Raw genomic sequence first — 20,137 nt, 5'->3', positions numbered from 1 at the left:
AAACTCCCTGTTCAGGACTTCATGCCAGACTACATGGGGTAATACATAGTACAGGGTATCAGAAATCAGTATCAGTATGAAGCAAAAACTCAAGTGTGTTAATAACACTAGTACGTCTCAGACCAGGAGAATAGAAAAATTAGTTATGGGAAACGTTTCCAACTGACATAATTTTAGCAATGTGCGTTTCAACATAAACAGAGAAAGGAATGAGAAAATAATTGTGGTCAACTGGTGTGTGTGGTAACCCGTTTCAGTCTTCATGTTGGATGTGGTGCGCTTTTTCCAGGGTTTTGGATTTCTCATTATATGTTAGGTACATGAACTTGCACATGGCTCGAAGCGTGGTGTTAGAGTTGACTGAGTGCAGCAGCATTCCCTATTTGACTTAAAATCACAAATAAAATATTCTTTCATATAGCAGGCTTTTTAAAGAGAGGAAATGTTGCGGTGAAGGTCGAATTTGCCGTTAAATTCTTGACGTGCATCAGACTTCTTGCACTTGGTAGGGTGTCACTTCATCCACTGTAGCTGTTACAGGAAAATCACAACAGCCTTTATATTATATTATTCTTCTATGGATCATAGAACTTTGTGTCTTGAGGTTTGAGAATTTAAGCAACAAAATACTGTAATAAATGAATGCTATTGAGAAAATAAGAGTGCATGCAACGGGGGCCAAAATTATTCTGAAACAAAAAAAAGTAACTATTAAAATTCAAGTTTGATAACTGAATAATAGTTTAACTCATCTATCAAGAAACAAATTCTTCTGCTTCCCGTCTCAAATTTGAGCTTCCACTGCTTGTTTTATAAACTGTAAATTAATTAATTTAGTTTTGGACTACTGGACAGACAAAACAAGCAATCTGAGGAGTTTGCCTCGGGCACTGGAAAGTTGTGATGGTTAGCTGTAACTGGGTTTTTACATTTTATAGATTATGTGATAAATAAATAGATATTCAAAAAACCGCAGGATGGTATTTCCGTTGTTACTACAAATAATCCAATTCATGCCCTTGCCCACTATTGGTCTAAGGTCAAATCTGCCACAAAAAGGTTTACCCCCTAATCATCCCCCGTGATAAATCTGAGTAAATAGCCCTCTGCTCTGTTCCAAATAATTTCCTTCCAGCTCCATCCAGAGAGATTTCAGGGACTAGGCAGTTTGGCTCTTCTCCTTCAGAGAGCTTTAGTTCGCTTGGCTGCAGGGCTAAGGGTCTAGATCTATCAACTAGCGCCAGTGTAAACACAGCAATTCCTCCCCAATTAGAAACGCTAAATGCATTGGACTCGGTGCAAAACCAGGGTTGGCCTATGCAATTAATGCAGCCTTAGTCTCCACTGGCCGCTCTGGATGGCTGGGATGGTTAAGATGTATACAGTTTCAGTTCAAGGCCACTCATTGGAAGTCTGATTGGGCGAGTTGGACTCATCATGGAAGTATAAACATGAGGTTGGATGGACGCTCGTTGGTTGGGGTTTTCTTTGGGTCAGCCGTGCTGGGTAGCACCACTGAGATATGTGTGGTAGGAAGGTCAATCAGAGGGAGATTTGGGGAAGAGGAAGCTGCATTTCAGCTGTGCAAGTTCTTCAGATTCAACTCTTACAGAGTACAGAAGATGAGATCATTACAGTGAGGATGCCGCATACAACAGCCTTATCGAGGCTTTGAATCGCCGTCACTTCAAATGGTAATAATATCATGCAATTTTTTCATGATTTGAAGCTCATCTGATAAAAGTTTAATGAACTACAAATTGCCTCATTTTTAAGTATTGAAGTATATTAATTAGATCACAATGTACAATAACCTCAAAATTTTTAGATAAGAATCAGGTTTTCATTTTGTTGCTATTTCATGGTGATGATTCAGCTGTGACAACACATGCCTCTCTGTTACACTGAAGCTGTAATAGCTGGTTAGGCATGCAGCTCAAAGTATCAACCTGGGCATTTTTAAATTACTTTTTGCTCACCACAATAGGATAATTCCAGAAAATTGTGGTTGTGGATATTTGCAGAAAAAATATTTTGAACGATTATGAAATCAAAGTTTGTGTTGATTTGATGAATGAAAATGTAAAAAAAGGAACAAAATATAACATTATATAATTTTCCACTGAAGTCCCTTCAACTAATGAGATCTGTGTGGTACGTTTTTACAGGTAGGTGCATCAGACACAAGGCAGGACGGAAAACAACTCTGTCTGGCTTCTGAAAACTTGCAAGACAGGGTGAGAGGATCATTGTTCTACTCTTCTTTTGTCTTGTGGCCATTGTGCATTGTGTGTTCCTGAGGTGTTGGTTTGCACTATCAGCTTGGGGCACTGTACTCTCTCAAAGATAGTTTGCTAACAGAGCTTTCACTCCTTTGCCTCTAATGAAAATCTATACTAAACATTTAGCTGTGTGTGAGAAAGGGGGGAAATTCAATAAGACACATAACACAATTTATAAATTACAGGAAGAACCAATCGAACCAACAGGCAAAATGGAGAAATGTTTTTATGTTTATATTTGATCATTTTGATCCATTTGATCCATTTTTTTTAACCGCATGCGGCTGCCTGTGTGTGGTGAGTATAAAGCGGTTAAAATATTTTTTTCTCAGCCAAAATTAAGTCCAATGTTGTGTTTTTATTCAGCCCTCTTTCTCACACAGATTATCAGTCATGCTGCCAGAGATGTCTCCACTGAGGTATTCCCCAAACTAATGGTCGCTCATGGACAGCGCCATCGATAGTAAACTAATCTGCAGCCTGCAAGGCACAGGAAACAGATCTCATTAGCACTCATTGAACCATCTTCCAAGGAAACTTTCATCTTTAGACCACTCTGACAACAGGCCTGAAAGCCAGACTAATGTCACTTACTAGTTCTGAGTTTAATGGCTGACTGAAAATGGATGGGCAGCAAAAGAGTGAAGTAATCTGTGTGAAGTTGTTTTACATGCATGACTGCAGTCGTGTGAAGCGCTATAGGTTTTGCTAAATTAGTTTTTGTTTTTGTTGCTGCAACTTTTCATTGAAAAAAATTTTGCAATCATGATTATACTCCTTAGATTTGTTTTTGAAAGGGGGCTTGTGTTTATTGCATGATTTTGGAATACAATACCAAAATGTTTTCTTTTGCTCCTCTATTTAGTCTTTTTGCTTTATTCTCCACTTACTTTGCATTTATATGCCTGTCAGTTATGCAATTATATGGTTTTTATTTTTTTATTTTTTTTACAGTAGTCCAAAAGTAAGAAAAAAAAACTAAAAACAAAAATGTAAATAATTCTTAGTTCTTTAGCAAGGAAGCTGTCTTGCCCATCTTTTAACATCCTTTTTTTTTTTAATCATTTTATCATAAAACTTTCTTTCCATTCCTTTGGCAGCTTGCTCAAGTGAGACAATGAAACTGATATTTGGGCTGATGCTTCCACGCTGCGGCCGAAGCTACAAAATACACATTTAAGCGTTTGATGTATTCTTTCGTTCAGCCACGAGAGGGCGACGTCAAATTCGTCCCACATCCCGCGAGCTTTGCAGATCTCTCGTTGTTTGTTCACAACCTAGGAACTTCCTGCCCGCGAGTAGCTTCGTCCGCGTAGACTACCTGTTTTATTTCAGCTCTATAAATCACCTTTCAAGATGGGATGTGATGGTGGGACTATTCCCAAAAGACACGAGTTGGTGAAGGGCCCCAAAAAAGTCGAGAAGGTGCGTTGCAGTTATTTTTTTTCATGTTTAATTTTCAAATTCATCCGTGTCGTCGAAAGCTAGCGCTAACAAGGCTAAAAACAAGAGCATTGCTATCTTTTGACTTTATATGTCTTGAACATTTTTAAAAGAGAGATTGTGTTATTTATATATGTTTTACCCGTTGTTACCTGTCTTTCTTTGTTGTCCAGGTTGATAAAAGTGCTGAACTGGCTGCGAAGTGGAAGTACTGCGCCTTGAGCCAAGAGAAACTCAGACGGCCCATCGTCGCCTGTGACCTGGGAAGGTAAGTCTTGTATTTAAAAGCCATTTAGTCCAAATCAGTTGTTCAAATACAACTGTAAAGACATGGTGGTCATACGGAGTGACAGAGTTCACACTAAAAGCCTGTTAAACTTTTTTTTTTTAATAATCCAGTTCTATTCTGAAATTCTGGTTCATGTTGTGTTTCAGGCTGTTTAACAAAGATGCCGTCATTGAATACCTTCTGGATAAGACTGCTGAGAGACCTAACACTGAGGCTGTAGCACACATTCGAGGGATCAAGGTTTGTACTCACAGTTATTTTACCTATGTGGTCTTAAAACATTTATTTTGTCAGATATAGAGCTATGTGGCACATTTATATCCGAGTCCAAGTGCTCCAGGGCACATGCTCTTGCGTATTTATTGTTGGTTTCCATCAGGAAATATATTTCCCTTTCCATCTGCTTCTTTGATGGGAAAAAAAAAAGATTTGTCTCTTCCTTTTGTTTGCATTGTGGCTCTGGAAAGACCCTCGGTCAAGCAGGCTCCGGAAAGTCTCTTCTGTTTTCTCTCTTGTTTGCAAGTGATTCCTTTTTGTTTTACTTTCCACATCTAATTGACTCCCCTGTGTCTTTATCATGTGACCTGCAACCAACTCGGTATTACCATATGAAAGCAGATACAAAGGGAATGGGAGTGACTGTCAACTGCTGGGGGGAGCACTGCTGGACACCTCTCTCTTGAGGGTGCATGTAGTTGCTCCTTCTTGCAAGAATAAATGTCCCATATGTTTGATTTTGAACTGAGCCTCCGAGTAATTTTTCCAACATTCTTCTGCAGGATATAAAGGAGCTGAACTTGATTGATAACCCTGAGTGGGAGGGAGAGAGAAGAAATGCTAAAGGAGACCGATATGAGGACATCAACTGTGGCATGTTCATCTGCCCTGTTGTTGGCTTGGAGATGAATGGCAAGCACAGGTAAACAACATTATCTCAACCTAAGAATATACATAAGTAATAAAGAGGCTGCTGCTTCACTCGTGAAATATATAATCCCAAAAAGTTATCTGATTGTTTTAAAGATCAACTCTGTACATTAAAATTTCTCCACTATTTGTTGCAAAAACAGTGGCAGCACTCTGCAATTCTCACCACTAATATTTAATCTCATACTGTTTAGATCAGCCAGCAGTTACAGGTTTTCATTTCACAGGAAGTGGCCCTGCACATGAAAAAAGCTGAAAAGGGAAAACAAAAGCCTTTTTGTATTTTGTGTAACCTAAATGTTTCCTTTTTCAGGTTCTGTTACCTGCAGACCTGCGGCTGTGTCTTTTCTGATCGGGCCCTGAAGGAGGTCAAGACAGAAATCTGCCACAAGGTGACTAATATTTCATATTTCTTTTTAAATGGGTTGTTTCTTCTCGTTGGTTGTACACGATGAGCATTTTTCTTTTTTTTTTTAATAGACATAGAATCTTTCTTTTTATTAAACCGCTTTTCATCACAGACCGCTCAGTGTTTGACAGCGAGTCTGCTTGTTTGAGTCGCATGTAGCAAACTTCACTGCTCAAGCTTTGTAAATAAGCAGCTTTGATATAAATGATAAAACAGTCGTGGTCCGGTAATGATGTGGTTTCACAATCTGTTTCTCAGATGGATGTGAATATGAGTTAAAAATTTGAGATGTGACATATTTTGTTCAATGCTGCACTGGGAAGCACAGGAAGTTTTGAAATATCAAATCTATGTAGAGTTTAATTAAATGGTTCCGCAATCCAGAAAGTTTGAGTAACTTGAAATAAAGGTATTTTAGAGATTTGTTATCAAAGTATAAACACAGATTTTAGATAACCCAAGGTGACCGTCTGATGGCTGTCATCTTTGGAGTCTTAAATTTGTTCTTGCAGTTTCTTATAGGCTTATAATACACACTAAAGGAAATCCAAAATTACAGCTGCAAAGCAAATTAGTTAATGAAAGAGCACTGTAAAATAAATGAATTAAAACATTTCTGAAACATGTACGTGGACTTTTAAAATCACAATAGAATCAAGATTAACAAAATATGTTTTTTTTTGTTTGGTCCAGAAGGGAACTAATGCTAAAAGGACAAAGTGAATGTGGCTTGAACCAACTGAGCCGCTGTAGTCTGCTAGAAATATCTTTGTAGTTCTGTAGAGAGCAAACAACCTACTCCAACATGTCCCTCTTCTAATGTTTGATTTTGGAGATAATAGAAAACTTGGTTGTATATGCACCCCTTTCAGTGCCCTTTATTTCTGTAAGTAGATGTATTTTGCACATTTTTGGCTCCACTGTTCCTCCCTTCAAGCCATTTCTGAAAGTGATCCAATTTGGGAAACATGATAGTAACACGGAAGCAGGCCTCTGACCCATTTTGGGGTCCCGATCTGTTTGTTTTTTTAGTGACTTTAAAATATGTGTTCATAATTTCCCATGCTTGGTCTATTTTAAGATATCAGTTAGAAAATGGTTGTTAGTCACTGTTTTTTCTGTTGAAGTGAAAAGCATCTCAGGTCAGTTAAATGATGGCATGAAACTAGAAAGAAAAGTTGCTGTGCTTCTCGTGGGAAACTGAGTTGGTATGCAAGGATCTTTTTGTGGGTTAAGATTTTTTTAATATTAAGATTTTTGAGGTTTATCAGACAACATACAATTTCTGGAGGCAGTAACATTTTGGTTGACTTAACCTGGAGCCTGTCTTTCCTTCTCTCCATTTCTCTCTTTTTTTACTTTATTTCATGCATTTAATAACCCTTTATAGTTAAATCTGGTTTGTAGTTCAAATTCTACAAATGCCATATCCAAACACTTGTGTTTTTATTGCTAATAGTGGTCTGAATACACCCTAAAGCAGTGTGTTTTACATTTATTATTTGTGTTGAGGTATGAAAGTTAGCCCTGGACCTTATTATTTTTGACTTGATTTGAGTCAAACCAGACTATTTTCAAACCTAAAGCAAGAAAAACCTTAGTTGAACTTGATTTACTAATTAATCCCACAATTTAACTGAATGTAAACAGTTTAGTTATAGGAATGAAGACACTTTAAAAAAATTTTTTTTTAAAATCACAATCTATGCAAAAATGTAAAGCTTTGTCATAAATTGCACACACTAATGTGAACATTATAGGATGAAATGTTATGTGTTATAAAGAGGGAAAAAGGAGAGTTTTATTCTCATGATATATTTGTTTACACTTGCTTTCCACTAAATCATTAAATTCGAAAAACAGACAATAGTTTAATCAAATGCCTTTTTTAAACTGGACAACACACTGAGCAATATTTGATTTTTAGAGATATATAATTCTTAGTTTAGTCAATACTTTGTGTAAAATGGTTGTCTTAAATGGAAACGATAGCCCACTGGCATATACTGTCTCATGATTGTCATAAATAACAGCCATCATAAATAGATAAACATATATGAACAGTAGTCACACCACAGAGTATGGAAGTGCACAGTGCAATCATTTTGCCATCCTCAGTCCAGTGAGTGCAAACAATCTGGACTGCATGGATCCCGACTTCAATTTATGATATCAACAGCGATTCAATGCTCCAGCAGAGCTGTTGAAGTAGCTGCTGCTGCTTGAGTTGCTCCGTGTGGCCAGCAGCCATGACGGTTCGATGGGAACAGTTGCCTGGTTCAGCACTTTGTTCCTGTGCCACTGCTCCAGACAGTCCAGTGCCTCCGGAAAGGTGTTACTCTCAAACTTATTGGCAAACATGCTGTTCCTGTTAATGATCCATGGCAGGTCATCTACTCCATAGATACAGATGTCTCGTACGTACCGCCCTGGAAAATGACAATAGAAAATGTGGACATGGACAGCAATACTTTCCATAATCTTCTCAACTAATTATATTAGAAATCTGACGTCAGTTGCAATAACGAGCACTTAAGGTGGATGTAGATTGTTGGGGCACAACTGCCTCAATATATTACATTGCAGCCTGCTTTGTGGCTGCCAGCTGAAGCGGTCGCACTCAATACTGCACCGATTGAAAAAAAAAAATTGTTGTTCCCATTAGGATTCCAATTAGTCCCAAAATAATTGGAAATTAGGGTTGAAAAATGTTGGACTTTCCCTTTAATTGACATACTCCACTGCACTTTACCTTTGCAACCATTGTGTGTCCTTCCCTCATGGTCCCTCCACTTGATTGCTCGGATATCTCCCGCCCAACCTCCGTCAATGTGGCTTCCTGGAGCGTCTTCAAACATGTAACCAGACAAAGTGAATCATTATTGTGACCTCACTGAACTGTAAACATTTAATTTGCCCTTTTTGGCACCGTCTCAACTGCCACTTTGGAGGCAGTCCTGGACGCTTTCGCATAGAGAGGCTTTGGGAAGAGGTTGTGTTTCTAATCTTCATCAGAAGTGGGGGAATTTATCAGAAGTGCATTTACTAAAACAGTCCAACTAAGTTTTTGAAATGTGGTGTCTTCTTGGCCATATTGTGCTGTACCAAACTGTAAGAGGCTCATTACTGTCCACTGTGGCCAGAAAGCAGAAAGAGCCCCTCCACGTTAGAGACACAGTCGTAGTTATATTTGGTGTTTTTCTGCCACCTGCTGAAGGGAACACCAACAAGCACTTTGCACAAACAAATATGGACAAGCCACACAACGTTGGGATTTATATTTTAACTGCTGCATGAATAGTTAAATTCCCCACTTCCAATTAGGAGCGGCAACAGCCACTTCCCACGTTTTTCTAAAGGAAACATCTGAACGGTGCTGGTATTTAGTTGATGGTAACATTTTCTGAATACAAATGCAGACAAGACACACACACACACAAAAAAAAATCCCTTAAGTTTATCTATATATGATAAACATTTGTACAAGTGGTGCACTTGCCCATATTTTCAGTTGTAATCCTGACTAGATGAGAGAGGTTCAAGGAATTAGAAGAAATTAATAAATTGTTAAAAAAAAAAAGATCAATGTAAGTGAACAAAAAGAACAAGCTGTTAGTTCAACACACACGGATTGTGCTATTTGAAAGGGAATTTATCATCTTCATTATTATGATTTTTTTTTTTGCTTTAGAACACATTGACCATGCAAACTTAACATCCTGAGCCGTGCCATAAGAGCAGTCAGTGAGTTGGTATAAGGATCAAACATGGTGTTAATCTTTAATCTTGTTGCATTGATTTGACTAGTGAATAATCAGTAGTTCTGTACTAGGGTTTGTCCTGCTAATCTTTAAAAAACATGTTATGGCAGCAGTAAAAGGAAGCCGTTATGTGTCTGTTTACCGGTAGGAAACAGGCGGTTTACCTTTGATGTGGTTGAGTGTCACCCAGTAGTGCTCGTCTGGGCTGAATGTGTCTTTGGACCACTCCAAGAGGTCGTGGGCTATTGGGCTTTTCAGAACAAAGTCTACAAAAGCCCTTGTAAGAGCATAGTAGGCTGTTCCAAAATAAACTTTCAGATTGTGTGGAGCAGGACCTTTCTTCAGTCCCAAACCTTTTTGAGCTACATGTGACCCCACGATCTCCCTGTACTGGAGTTGTGTCCTGTGGCTCATAGACACTGGCTGTTTGACCCCAGGTGTCATGTTTCTGTCCCTCCACTCTTTGCTCTGCATGTACTGCACCAGCTGCAGGTTGCTCATGACGGGGAAATCCTGTCCACACAGATTCACCACCTTCCTCCAGCCGATCTTGGACTTTGCCAGATCTTTCATGCAGTTCAGATCTGCTTGCAGGCGAGAAAACCCAGCGTAGGCCACAGTCTCGCTGCGGCTGGAGAGGAAGGTATTTTGGAAGCAGCTGACGAGCTTCCGTACAGCCGCCTGGTACTCCCTTGGAGCCTTGGCATCCACATGAATGCAGTAGACGTTTTGTGGCATGTAAATGGCCCGCAACAGGCGCACAAAAAGCTCCAGCTCTTTGTGAACAGTCACAATGAACGCTAAAGGGGACTCCTCCTCCTCACGACTTAGAGGTCTTGTGATAAAGTGTAGGTCTCTGGTCAAATTGGAACACTGCAGACGGCTATTTAGAATATAGCTTTCCATCTGTAGACAGAAAAAAAGATACATTAACACTACCACTGTTATAAAACATAGTTCCCCTTGTGACATTTTTTATTTCGTAGAATATGTACACACGTTTGTGGGCAATGTAAGCTGATCTGGTAAATTACTTGTTCGACTTATTTAGCTTATTTGACACATTTTTAATGTGTTGCTAGCACTGAACCGTTTTTAAATGATCCCCAGTCTTTAAACATACTGAACAATAATATATTACAGTATTCCACAGTCGTATATTACCACTGCTGCAAAATTGTTGACGTTTTTAATAGGGCAAATTAATAAGAAAAGCAATCCTACTTAATAGCATACCAAAAAAAAACAACATACCTTGCAGTCACAGGGGATCCATTCTACTCCCTTTTCTGTGTCGGCCAGAAAAGCTTTACATTCGTTGGAGAAGGATCTGCAGCTTGGAGGCTGTGGGGTCTTTAGTTCAGTTGGCATCCTAGTCCTCAAATATATGAATGAACAGATAATAATACTTATCCCCATGCAGAACACGAAGCTGCATTTTGTCCCTTCAAGCTGGCGCATAATAGCCCTGCCTCTGTGAACTCCGCCAGCACCACCACAGATGAAACTCCTGCAATAGAGACATCCAGTTTGGTTATTTCCAGAAGGGTCCTGGATCCCCAGAGGAATATTAAATCAGGTTAAATAAGTGGGTTAGGTCTAATTGTTGAAGACAGTTTTTCCAAATCTAGTAGCAAATCTGGTCTATTAATAACTGTGATCTGAAAAGTTTCACATTAACCGGCTCTGGTTCCAATTTCGCAAATTGTTGTGTTGCTGTGGTATTCCAGATCATAACAGGTCTCTGTGTTGTCCATTTTCATAATAATGCAGAGTAATACATTTCAACAGTAGAGAACTGTTCTGCCTTTATTTTACATCCCAACAAAACAAAACAAAACCAATGAATGGAAACTGCCGCTTTTGATCAAATACAGAAACAAAGTACAAAGATAGTTGACAAAGCATAAAGTACTTAAACCCTTTAAATGCCCCCTTTTTTTTTTTAAGTTACCGTATTTTTCGGACTATAAGGCGCACTGTGAATTAACGTGTCTATGTTCACACATAAGACGCACCGGATTATAAGGCGCATTAAGCAAAACAACACAGTCCGGTAAATCAAACTTTATTCAACTCGGTTGTAACAACACTTGCGTACCATTGATTCATTGATGTTGAATTCTTTGGCGGCTGCTCTATTCCCACGTTCTGCTGCGTAGCTAATTGCTTGGAGTTTGAAACCCGCTTCGTAAGCATGCCTCTGAACAGGTGCCATTTTTGGCACCTGTTCAGAGGCATGCTTACGAAGCGGGTCCTTTTACGTACACACAAATGTACTGTAATATAATGTTGACGCACAGTAAGTATTACGTATAAAAAGTGGAGGGGGTAAGCGTACTAAATACTGTTCTCTGATTGGTTTATTGTGGCTAACGCATACTCCGGGCGCGGGCTGCCTTTACATGAATGCACTTTTAGTTTAGACATTTACATTCATGTTACGGGGCCGATCAGGTGGTGACACAGCGTACCGTAATGCTCCGAATATCCATTGAGCGGAGCGGCTTCGTTGCTTACCAAAGTCGTACTTACACATTTCGACAGATTTTTGAGCGCATTGTACCACATAAAATCGATCAATAAGCACAACAAGTAACCATACATAAGGCGCGCTGGATTATTAGGCGCGCTGTTCAATTTTTGAGAAAATTTAAGGATTTTTAAGTGCGCCTTATAGTCCGAAAAATACGGTACTTTCTTTCCTGGAAAGGAAATAATAAACTAGCTGATTAATCAGTTGTCGGTTTAGTTGGGTATTAAGTTGAAACACCGAAAAGTTGCTGATTATACTTTGCTTAGGTCTGGGCTTTTTGCTTTCTCTGATATATGAAATGAACTAAAACATTTTGCTGACCCAAAGAAAATATTTTGAGATCAAAGTGTGGATTTGTGTAGATGCCATGCTTTTTAATTTCATAGATTATTTTCATCCCAAAGTTACTTCAAAAGGAACAGATAAACCATTTAAAAGTGAAAAAAAATTGTCAGCGATTATGAAAGTAGTTGTGGCCTTTGTTGAGGCTCATTGGAAGAGCCAAAATCAGATCGACTAAAAACTCTCAATTCTCCAGGAGCGACATAGCAAATAGCTTTAAGTGAACAAACAATGTTTTGTGAGAGACATGAATACGCAAAACATGTCAGATTGGAATAGTTGAGAGAAGGACAGTACCTCGGTAATAAGTCTTAATTCCCTGCAGAGGATGTTATCAGTTGGTTCTTCTCAAACACTGTTGTTGTTGTTGATTGGAACACATTTTGCCTGATAATAATAAGAAACCTTACAAGCTGTGCAGTAAAATTGGCTAAAGAGGCATTTGTCTGTATTAATGAGCATACCACTTTGGAAAGAGAACATTATATTGCGTACTTTTGATGCTGAAATCCTTACAGAAATAGCACATGTACATTTTGATTTCACTATTTTCTTCATAAAAGGTATTCTCACAAAATTGGTTCTCACAATTTCCACTCATTACGCAACTCATTACTCAAGTTGTCACAATTCTACTCAATGCGTTATGTTATTTTGTGTTGCTTTATACATATTTGATGCTATATAAGGGTAGCACTCATTTAGCACTTGAGAGCCAGCTTGTTTTTTGTTGTTGTTTTCGTTTTGTTTTTTATCAAACACACTGATATTGTGCTGCAATTGTAGTTGATTAAAAATCAAATGTAATGCGGGACATAACAACAGCTCACCAGTATGTTTCTACCAGTGCCGGTGAACTCACGGACCCGTGTGAATGCTTATTTATTCAGCAAACTAGACTTTGTACCCCAGTGTCCTCTAGAGAGCAGAGAGGCTTTGGACTTCTCTGCAGACTAGTCGTCATATCACATTAGCGGAACATCTTCACTTGAATCCCCCTGCAGTTAAAGCCCTGTTGATAACAGCACCAAAGATACAGATATCCGCAGGGATGGAGGGCCTACCGTGGAAATATCTACGTTTCTAATCCTGTCCAGATGCACCCTCCCCAACTACCCTGTCCCTCTCTGACACTGGTAGAGGGACATTTACTATCATGCATATGAAATAGCTTGCTGCTTGTTTGCTCTCGGTCTTCGTAGATAGGGACTTTAGGCCCGTTGCGTTAGGTAAATTATCATTTCGCATTCCTAACATTCATTTTAGGATTATTTTTTTTTTATCATGTTTACACTGTCTGGATTAAACATCTAAAGCTTCTATCGATGCAACACAAATAAATGCAAACAAACATGTTGACACAGTCTGTATACACAGAATGTCAAAGATAGAGCAAGGTTAGTCATTTACCTTCCGGGCAGATCGGTCTCTGGTCCTTGTGGTGAAGAAGTAAAGCTTTATACATCAGCGCCTGTTTGGATCTCTGTTATCTAAACAGCTACTCCCAGCTGTGTTACTATAATCCATCCAGAGTCCTGCGGTGAACAGAGGTCATTTCCACTGGCTCCATCCGCAGCAGCAGTCTGCTATATTTTTGAGCTAAATTTGATTGTCAGGATTGTTTTATTGCGTGCCTGGCAGGGAGGCTGCGTTCCCCGTGCTCGAGACCTTGTCGGAGGGAGACGGAGTGTTTTGCAAATGCGTGCGTTTCTCTGGTTGTGTTCCCCGAGACGAGGCTCGTTCGTCCCTGCCTGGTTACCAGCAGTAACACCCAATCGCACACCTGACACACTCACACATCACACACACACACACACACACACCCACCCACGTTCTCTTTAGGTTTTCCACTCTCCTCCTCCATACAGCTTCCTACTCACCGGCGCGGTGCATCTTTCTTTTTTTTTTGTCCTCTTGCTTTCCATTATTATTTTTTTTTTCCCTAAAACGACCTCACATTAGGTTCCTTTCTTCGTTTTTCCTTTCAGATATGTTAAATTCCATTTGGTCTACCCAGTTAGAGGCGTATACATTGAATTATCCAGTGAGCATTGTCTCTCCCGTCTCGTTCACCTTCTTCTTGCCTTTTTAGTAGCTGGTTTAGTGCTAAAACGAGATCCGTCCACTGACTTGATGAGTAGCGCTCAGCTCTCCGGTGGCCTGTGTCATTTGCGGTAATAGCAACAGCAGAGTGACTGACTTCAGAGCAGCAGTTTGTTTGCTGCTTGGTCAGCTTCTGAGATTATCCCTCTTGTGTTGAACAGAGCACATGGCCGGAGTTCACACCCACTGAGCCCGCATAACCGACACACAATAGATCCCCTACTGGTTACTCAGAGGTTTAACATTTGTGTTTGTAAATGGGTGTGTTTTCTCCCTTTTTTTTTTTTTTTTTTAGAAAGCAGTCACGCTGCTTATGTTAATGTTTCGAGGTTCAAACTTTTGGAAATAGTGAGAGAATCCCGAGCGTTAGCATCATTATGTCACTGTGTGTGTGTGTGTGTGTGTGTGTGTGTGTGTGTGTGTGTGTGTGTGTGTGTGTGTGTGTGTGTGTGTGTGTGTGTGTGTGTGTGTGTGTGTGTGTGTGTGTGAGTGAGTTTGCCTCTTTCCCTCTGCTTCACAGAGTTTAGTTTGGTTTTCCTCCGAGTAAACAGAATTCAGCCTTCACGCAAATAAAGAGAGTAGGGATGTGATGCGGCATAGAGAGGATTTGGATGTTTTTCATGATTGTGTTTATAAGCATTGATCTCAATGTACAATTTGCATGTTTTCCCCAGAAAAACATATGCAGTTGCGTATGAAAATAACTCGGCTTATTTTACTATTTGCCTTTTTAGCCTTCTGAATCCCAGCCACAGAGGTACCTCAGAAACATGTTTGTTTGTTTTTTAGACTTCCATCAAGCAGGGTAAACAAACCATTGCTTTGCAAGACAAAGCGGGACTGCATCTTTTTACCTGTCACACACCTGAACTTTGTGAAAGGTTAGGTAGTTACTTTATTAATCCCAGAGGGGAAATATTTTCGCTACAGCAGCATACAGAAGCAATAAGATAATAATAGAACAATAGAAAAGCAATAAAATAGCAGTAAAAATATCAAATGCACAGTATATATCTATATATATTATATACAAATAATATATTATTATTATTATATAAAGCAACATTTATTTATCCTTTTCAGAGAAAAGCAACTTTAAACTGACTTAACACCAAAACATATATTTGTGAAATTTGTGTTTCCAAGTAGCGGACAGGAAAAAGCCTTCGAACACTTTAAAGGCACCATGTTGTATACAGTCAGGTTTCTATTTCTGTTTGCAGAGAAATGCACACAGTCTATATTCTGCAACTGTTCCAGTTGGACACCCGTAAGTTTGTGACGTCGCAAACTGACGCCAGTGATGTGTCCGCCCTCGGCACCGCCTGTTGCTCAACCTTTTACAAAGAAGAAAACTTGAGTTATTTCATTAAGGAGACAGGAAGGTACGAGACTGAAGAAAATCTGTGGTTTGGCTGGACACGTGTCGGTCAGAAGAGAGGATAACCGATATCAGTGCGCCTTAAAGACACAGACACAAAACTGCCTGTTCTTAGTAGAGCTGATTTTTGGTACTTACAACCACAAAAGTATCCTTTTTTTTTTTTTATAGATGTCAAGACTGCAAATAAACCACCATAAATGTTTAAAATATGCAATCTTTAAATGTCCTTTCCTGGCGCATACTCTAATGACTTTTAATATGTACTTTAGAAGAATTAACCACCGGACTACTTAAAAAAAGAAAACCCTCCCTTTTGAGCTCTGCGGAAGGTTTAAACCAACTTCACTCACTCGACACAATTTAAGACATTGATGGGTTCTGGTGCAGTTACCTCATAAGTGATTTGACACGAAAATATAACACTAAATATGTGCACGGCTCGGGCAACTGTTGAAATTAGCACGGTAATATTTTACAGTATCGGGTCTACATTATTATATAACGGATCAATATGTACCCAAAATGAAACAGCTTCATTAAAATCAGCTTTGTTCCACTGTTGTGCAGAATTTAAGACAAAATTGTAACTACATATGCACACATCAGAAAGTTTAAGGTCTTTAATATTATGATTCAATTTTGATAACGTTCATTGATTTGGATAACACAATACACGGAGCACATAAGTACCGATGCTATAATGCACATTAATCAGTCGTTTAGCAGCAACAAGAGTTGATAAATTGAAGTTTTAAAGTCGTATGCTGAGCGTGAACTGCCTTTATTGTTGATGGGACGTTTTTTTTCTTGTGTTAGTCACAGTCAGTAACTCTGTATTGTTGTGTTTTTCAGTGTGGGGATCCGTTTAAAGAAGAGGACATTGTTGTGCTCAACGGCACCAAGGAGGAGGCAGAGAAGCTGAAAGAGAGGATGGAGGAGAGGCGGGCCACAGCCAAAACAAAGGTGGGCTTTAATTTTGAAGCAGCATCAGATGACTAAATGGTTGAGTTGGTTATAAATAGAAATCATAAAAGTATTATATCGGACTCTTGAGAATAATTTGTTATCCGTTAGCGTTTGATTGGTATTTGTCTTGACCGTAAGAAAAAAGAAAGAAGGAAAACCCAATCAAATTCTATTTTGAGTATCATTGGTTTTGTTTTTTGTAATCAGTACATGTCCTCTCCCTTTATAGAAGTCAAAGAAGAGAAAAGCAACTGAAACCGCGTCCGCACCATCAGAACCCAAAGGTGAGCGTAAAGCCCGAAGGAGGCATCACACTTTTTATAAAGACAAACGTGTTCAGCATTTCCATAAACAAAACCAGGCAGCTGAAAAAGCACCACAAATGTGCTTCTTCATCTGGATAATGTTTTGAATGTGCTGCTGGGGAAGAGGTGGGTTGTTCAAGTCTTTAACTCGCAGGAAACCTCAGTAAACACTGAGAAGTTGTCGATATGCTGAATATAGCTCCAATTAGACACCGAGATGCTGAGACATCGCATCTCATGATCATCAGGGTGTCGGCTTAGGAACAACCGGATGCTTATCCGTTTTTACTCCAAATCAAAACGTAAAAACGCTTCAATGAAACTGCAAAAGTACGGGGGTTTTTTCTTTTCTTTTTTTTTTCCCCCCTTCCTCTTCCTGCTTATATAAAACTTGTTTTAAATTATAAAAGTCGATTGTTTCGTTTTTGTTTTACTGTCGAGGTTAAAACAATGGAGAACGGACCAGTATTGTTTTAAGGCCACAATCGCTCCCCGTCGGTACACACGCTCCGCATGCAGTGGATTTATTAGTGGAGGTTGTTTCAGATTCGGGATTCCAAACGATTTCAGAGGGAGATTTCCAGGAACTCTCGCTGAAACTCAAAACGTGACTTCAGAGCAAAACAAAACGTTGGACGCGCACTTTTGTCGTCAGCTGCTTGCACTTGCGAGCGCTGTGTTTTGCATCGAAAAAAAAACAAAGCAGAAGGCAAATGCGGATGAAGTCACGGCTTTAGAAGGCAGAATCAGCTAAAGGTTATCTTTTTTTTTTTTTTTTTTTTTTTTTTTTGCGGTGCGAGCCGGAGCCGAGTCGGAAATAAAGACTCATTGTTCGTCTTAGATCAGGCGACCGCAAGCTACTGCTACAAAGCTGATGTTATTTGCACACGCGCGGAGGTGACGGTGAAACCTGTGATCATTTAGAAATGCAGTCATTTTTTAAACGTCCTCCGGTACTTCCGCTGCCATTGAGAAGCCATTCCATATTAATATTGCTCTGCTCTGGGGAATTCACAAAGTTTGCTGGTGCTTTCTGGTCAGCTTGCTCTCATTGACTACTACAGGTTCCCCAACGCTGTTCCTTTGACACTGCAGAATTTCAGTTTAAAAAAAAAAAAAAATCGGGGAGACGCGGAGCCTCTCACCGCTGACAGTCGGCGGGAAAGGCAGCTTACGGCCCGGACGGTTCACCAGTAACGCTGAATAATATCCTCTTGTCTGATTCTGATTCTGATTCCTCCACAGAAGAAACGCCGTCTCCACCAGCGGATGCAGAAGAAGGGAGCTCACTACAGAACGGTGGTGAAGGCAGCCAGTCGGGTAGGTAAACCGCACTCGGCTCTCATAAATACTGACAATCTCTGGACAAAACATCTCACCTTTTGAAAACGGCACGCAGTCGTTGTGGATGAGAACTGTTTCAAATGTGCTGGTAGTTAATGTAATTGACTGGGCATCACAGTATGTCTTCATAAAGCCCTAAACTCCACGGAGTATTTACATTTTTATTTTTATTTTTTAAAATCAAACACAATATCCAAGCAAACCTTTTATAAGATATGTGGTTTTGAAAAGTTTGCTGCATTGAGTATAAATTTGAACGCATTCAGCCCGATCAATTTAACAGTCATATATCTTCAGTAAGTTAATACTAAAATAAATCCAGTTACAATTCCTATTTAATGTACAGTTAGAATAACATATAAAGAGGCAATAACAAAGTCTTATTTTCCTTCTTTTACTAATTCTTTTCTTTTATGTTTTTTTGGTTGTTTTTTTTTTTTTTTTTTGTCCTTCCTCGTTCTCGTCTTCATCTTTTCTTTTGTCCTTCTACCCCCCTCCAGCCGTATCCGGACCCTCTGGATCTTCCAGCTCATCCAAAGACACCAAGCCGTCGACAACCTCCGCCAACAAGAGGACCATCCAGCAGATGAAGGAGAAGTCGGAGGCTTTTAAATCCCTGTTCACGACCCACAGCTCCGCCAAGCGCACAAAAGCGCAGACATCCAACTGGGTCACCCACACCCCGTATCACTTCTAGCAAAGCAGAACAAACACGACCTTTTTTTTTAGATTGCTCTATTAAAGACCCAGTAGTGATAAACCCAGTTCTGCAAAGCACACAAACGTATTCCCCACATGACATCTAATAATGTCACCACTGCATGAACTGATTCCCAACGTGTCTCCTCAGGCCTCAGTGTTTATATGTTGTGAACATTTTGTTAACAGTTCCCCGAGCTCTTCAGACTCTGTTTTGTAACCTAATTTCTCCCTCATGTATTCTCCACTATGTGTTCTCTGGGTGCTTTGAGAATTGACGCCAGGGTGACTTCATTGTCTCCGTCACTCTGCTGTCTCCTAGTGGACAAAGTGCAGCTTTTTTTTTTTTAAGGTGATTCAACATGGCTGAAACCATCGCAAAAGCGACTTCACTCTGAAGTTAGGGTGAGGAAGGGCACAGGTTCTGTTTTTGAGCAGCGGGTCCTACCGGGTTTTACCTGTCTTGTATACAAATGAACACACAGAGTGTGTCATTGGTTTTTCTTTCTTTAAAAGATCTACAAGTATCCTCTGGCATTTATTTCCTTTTAATAGAATATTTAAGAGGTTTAAAAAAAAAAAAAAAAAAAAGTATTTGTTCATTTTTGTTCTTTGTATTGTATTTTCTTTGATAAGTGAGTTAAAAACTTGGTTGAACAACATAAAGTGTCTGCTGTATTTATTGGAGCTTCAAATAAACTCAAGTGCACACAACGAAAGACAAACATAAGCAGCTTTAATTTAACAGGTTGATGGGAAATATACTTTTAGTCCATTACTTTAATGCAATTTTGATCATCATAAACTTTTTTCTTTCTTTCTTTTTAGCTTTAGCAGGTTTAGTAACACACTACGTTGACAATAGCTCCAGCAACGAATGGTGCGAAAGCCCTGCTGTTCTTCAAGGTATTCTTCTTCCCTATTATTCTCGTTCATTAACGACCTACATCATTTAAAAAAAAAAAAAAAAGTCTCTTGGCAGGAAGACCTAAACGTAACACGAAGTCCGCCATTTTGAATTTAGTTGCCATCTTTGGCGATTCGCACATGTTGTACTTTCACAAACTCCTACCGAATTTTTCGGACTGACTTGACATTTTGTCAGTTCACTCTTGAACACCTTTGTGATTAAAAGTTGTTAAAAAAAATTTTTTTTTTTTTTTTAATCGGTGTGCCCGTGGTGTGGCGGCCATTTTGAGCGTCTCGCCATGAAACTATAAATTTGCGGATAATCTAATGTACATGGACTGACGAAGGGCCCCTAAACTGCAGCCCTGGCACCTACTTTCACCTGCACACACACACACACACCAAACTCGTTGGACATGTGTATCACACTGAGATGTG

General features: G+C 39.4%; 2 protein-coding genes across 2 annotated transcripts; one reads left to right on the top strand and one right to left on the bottom strand.

The window, feature by feature from the left end:
• The first annotated feature begins 3,565 nt into the window (after nucleotides 1-3,565).
• On the top strand, nucleotides 3,566-19,506 carry rtf2 (replication termination factor 2). Its single transcript, XM_069691038.1, has 9 exons — nucleotides 3,566-3,707; nucleotides 3,899-3,993; nucleotides 4,161-4,254; nucleotides 4,794-4,933; nucleotides 5,255-5,333; nucleotides 16,329-16,439; nucleotides 16,672-16,726; nucleotides 17,993-18,067; nucleotides 18,592-19,506. Exons 1-9 carry the CDS (start codon nucleotides 3,639-3,641, stop codon nucleotides 18,786-18,788), a joined length of 915 nt encoding a protein of 304 aa, XP_069547139.1. The 5' UTR covers nucleotides 3,566-3,638; the 3' UTR covers nucleotides 18,789-19,506.
• On the bottom strand, nucleotides 6,694-14,242 carry gcnt7 (glucosaminyl (N-acetyl) transferase family member 7). The gene is made up of 5 exons (XM_069691037.1): nucleotides 13,400-14,242; nucleotides 10,366-10,621; nucleotides 9,276-10,017; nucleotides 8,103-8,198; nucleotides 6,694-7,779 (listed from the first exon to the last, which is right to left on the bottom strand). The coding sequence occupies exons 2-5, from the start codon at nucleotides 10,570-10,572 to the stop codon at nucleotides 7,523-7,525; spliced, it is 1,302 nt and encodes a 433-aa protein (XP_069547138.1). The 5' UTR covers nucleotides 10,573-10,621; nucleotides 13,400-14,242; the 3' UTR covers nucleotides 6,694-7,522.
• Nucleotides 19,507-20,137: the final 631 nt, after the last annotated feature.

This window comes from Brachyistius frenatus, unplaced genomic scaffold, assembly GCF_029030835.1.
Source record: "Brachyistius frenatus isolate BFR_SWC_R1_liver_20210118 unplaced genomic scaffold, ASM2903083v1 Contig_10, whole genome shotgun sequence".
Taxonomy (NCBI): domain Eukaryota; kingdom Metazoa; phylum Chordata; class Actinopteri; family Embiotocidae; genus Brachyistius; species Brachyistius frenatus.
Note: the sequence above shows the minus strand (reverse complement) of the source record. Positions and strands in the feature narration are given on the sequence as shown.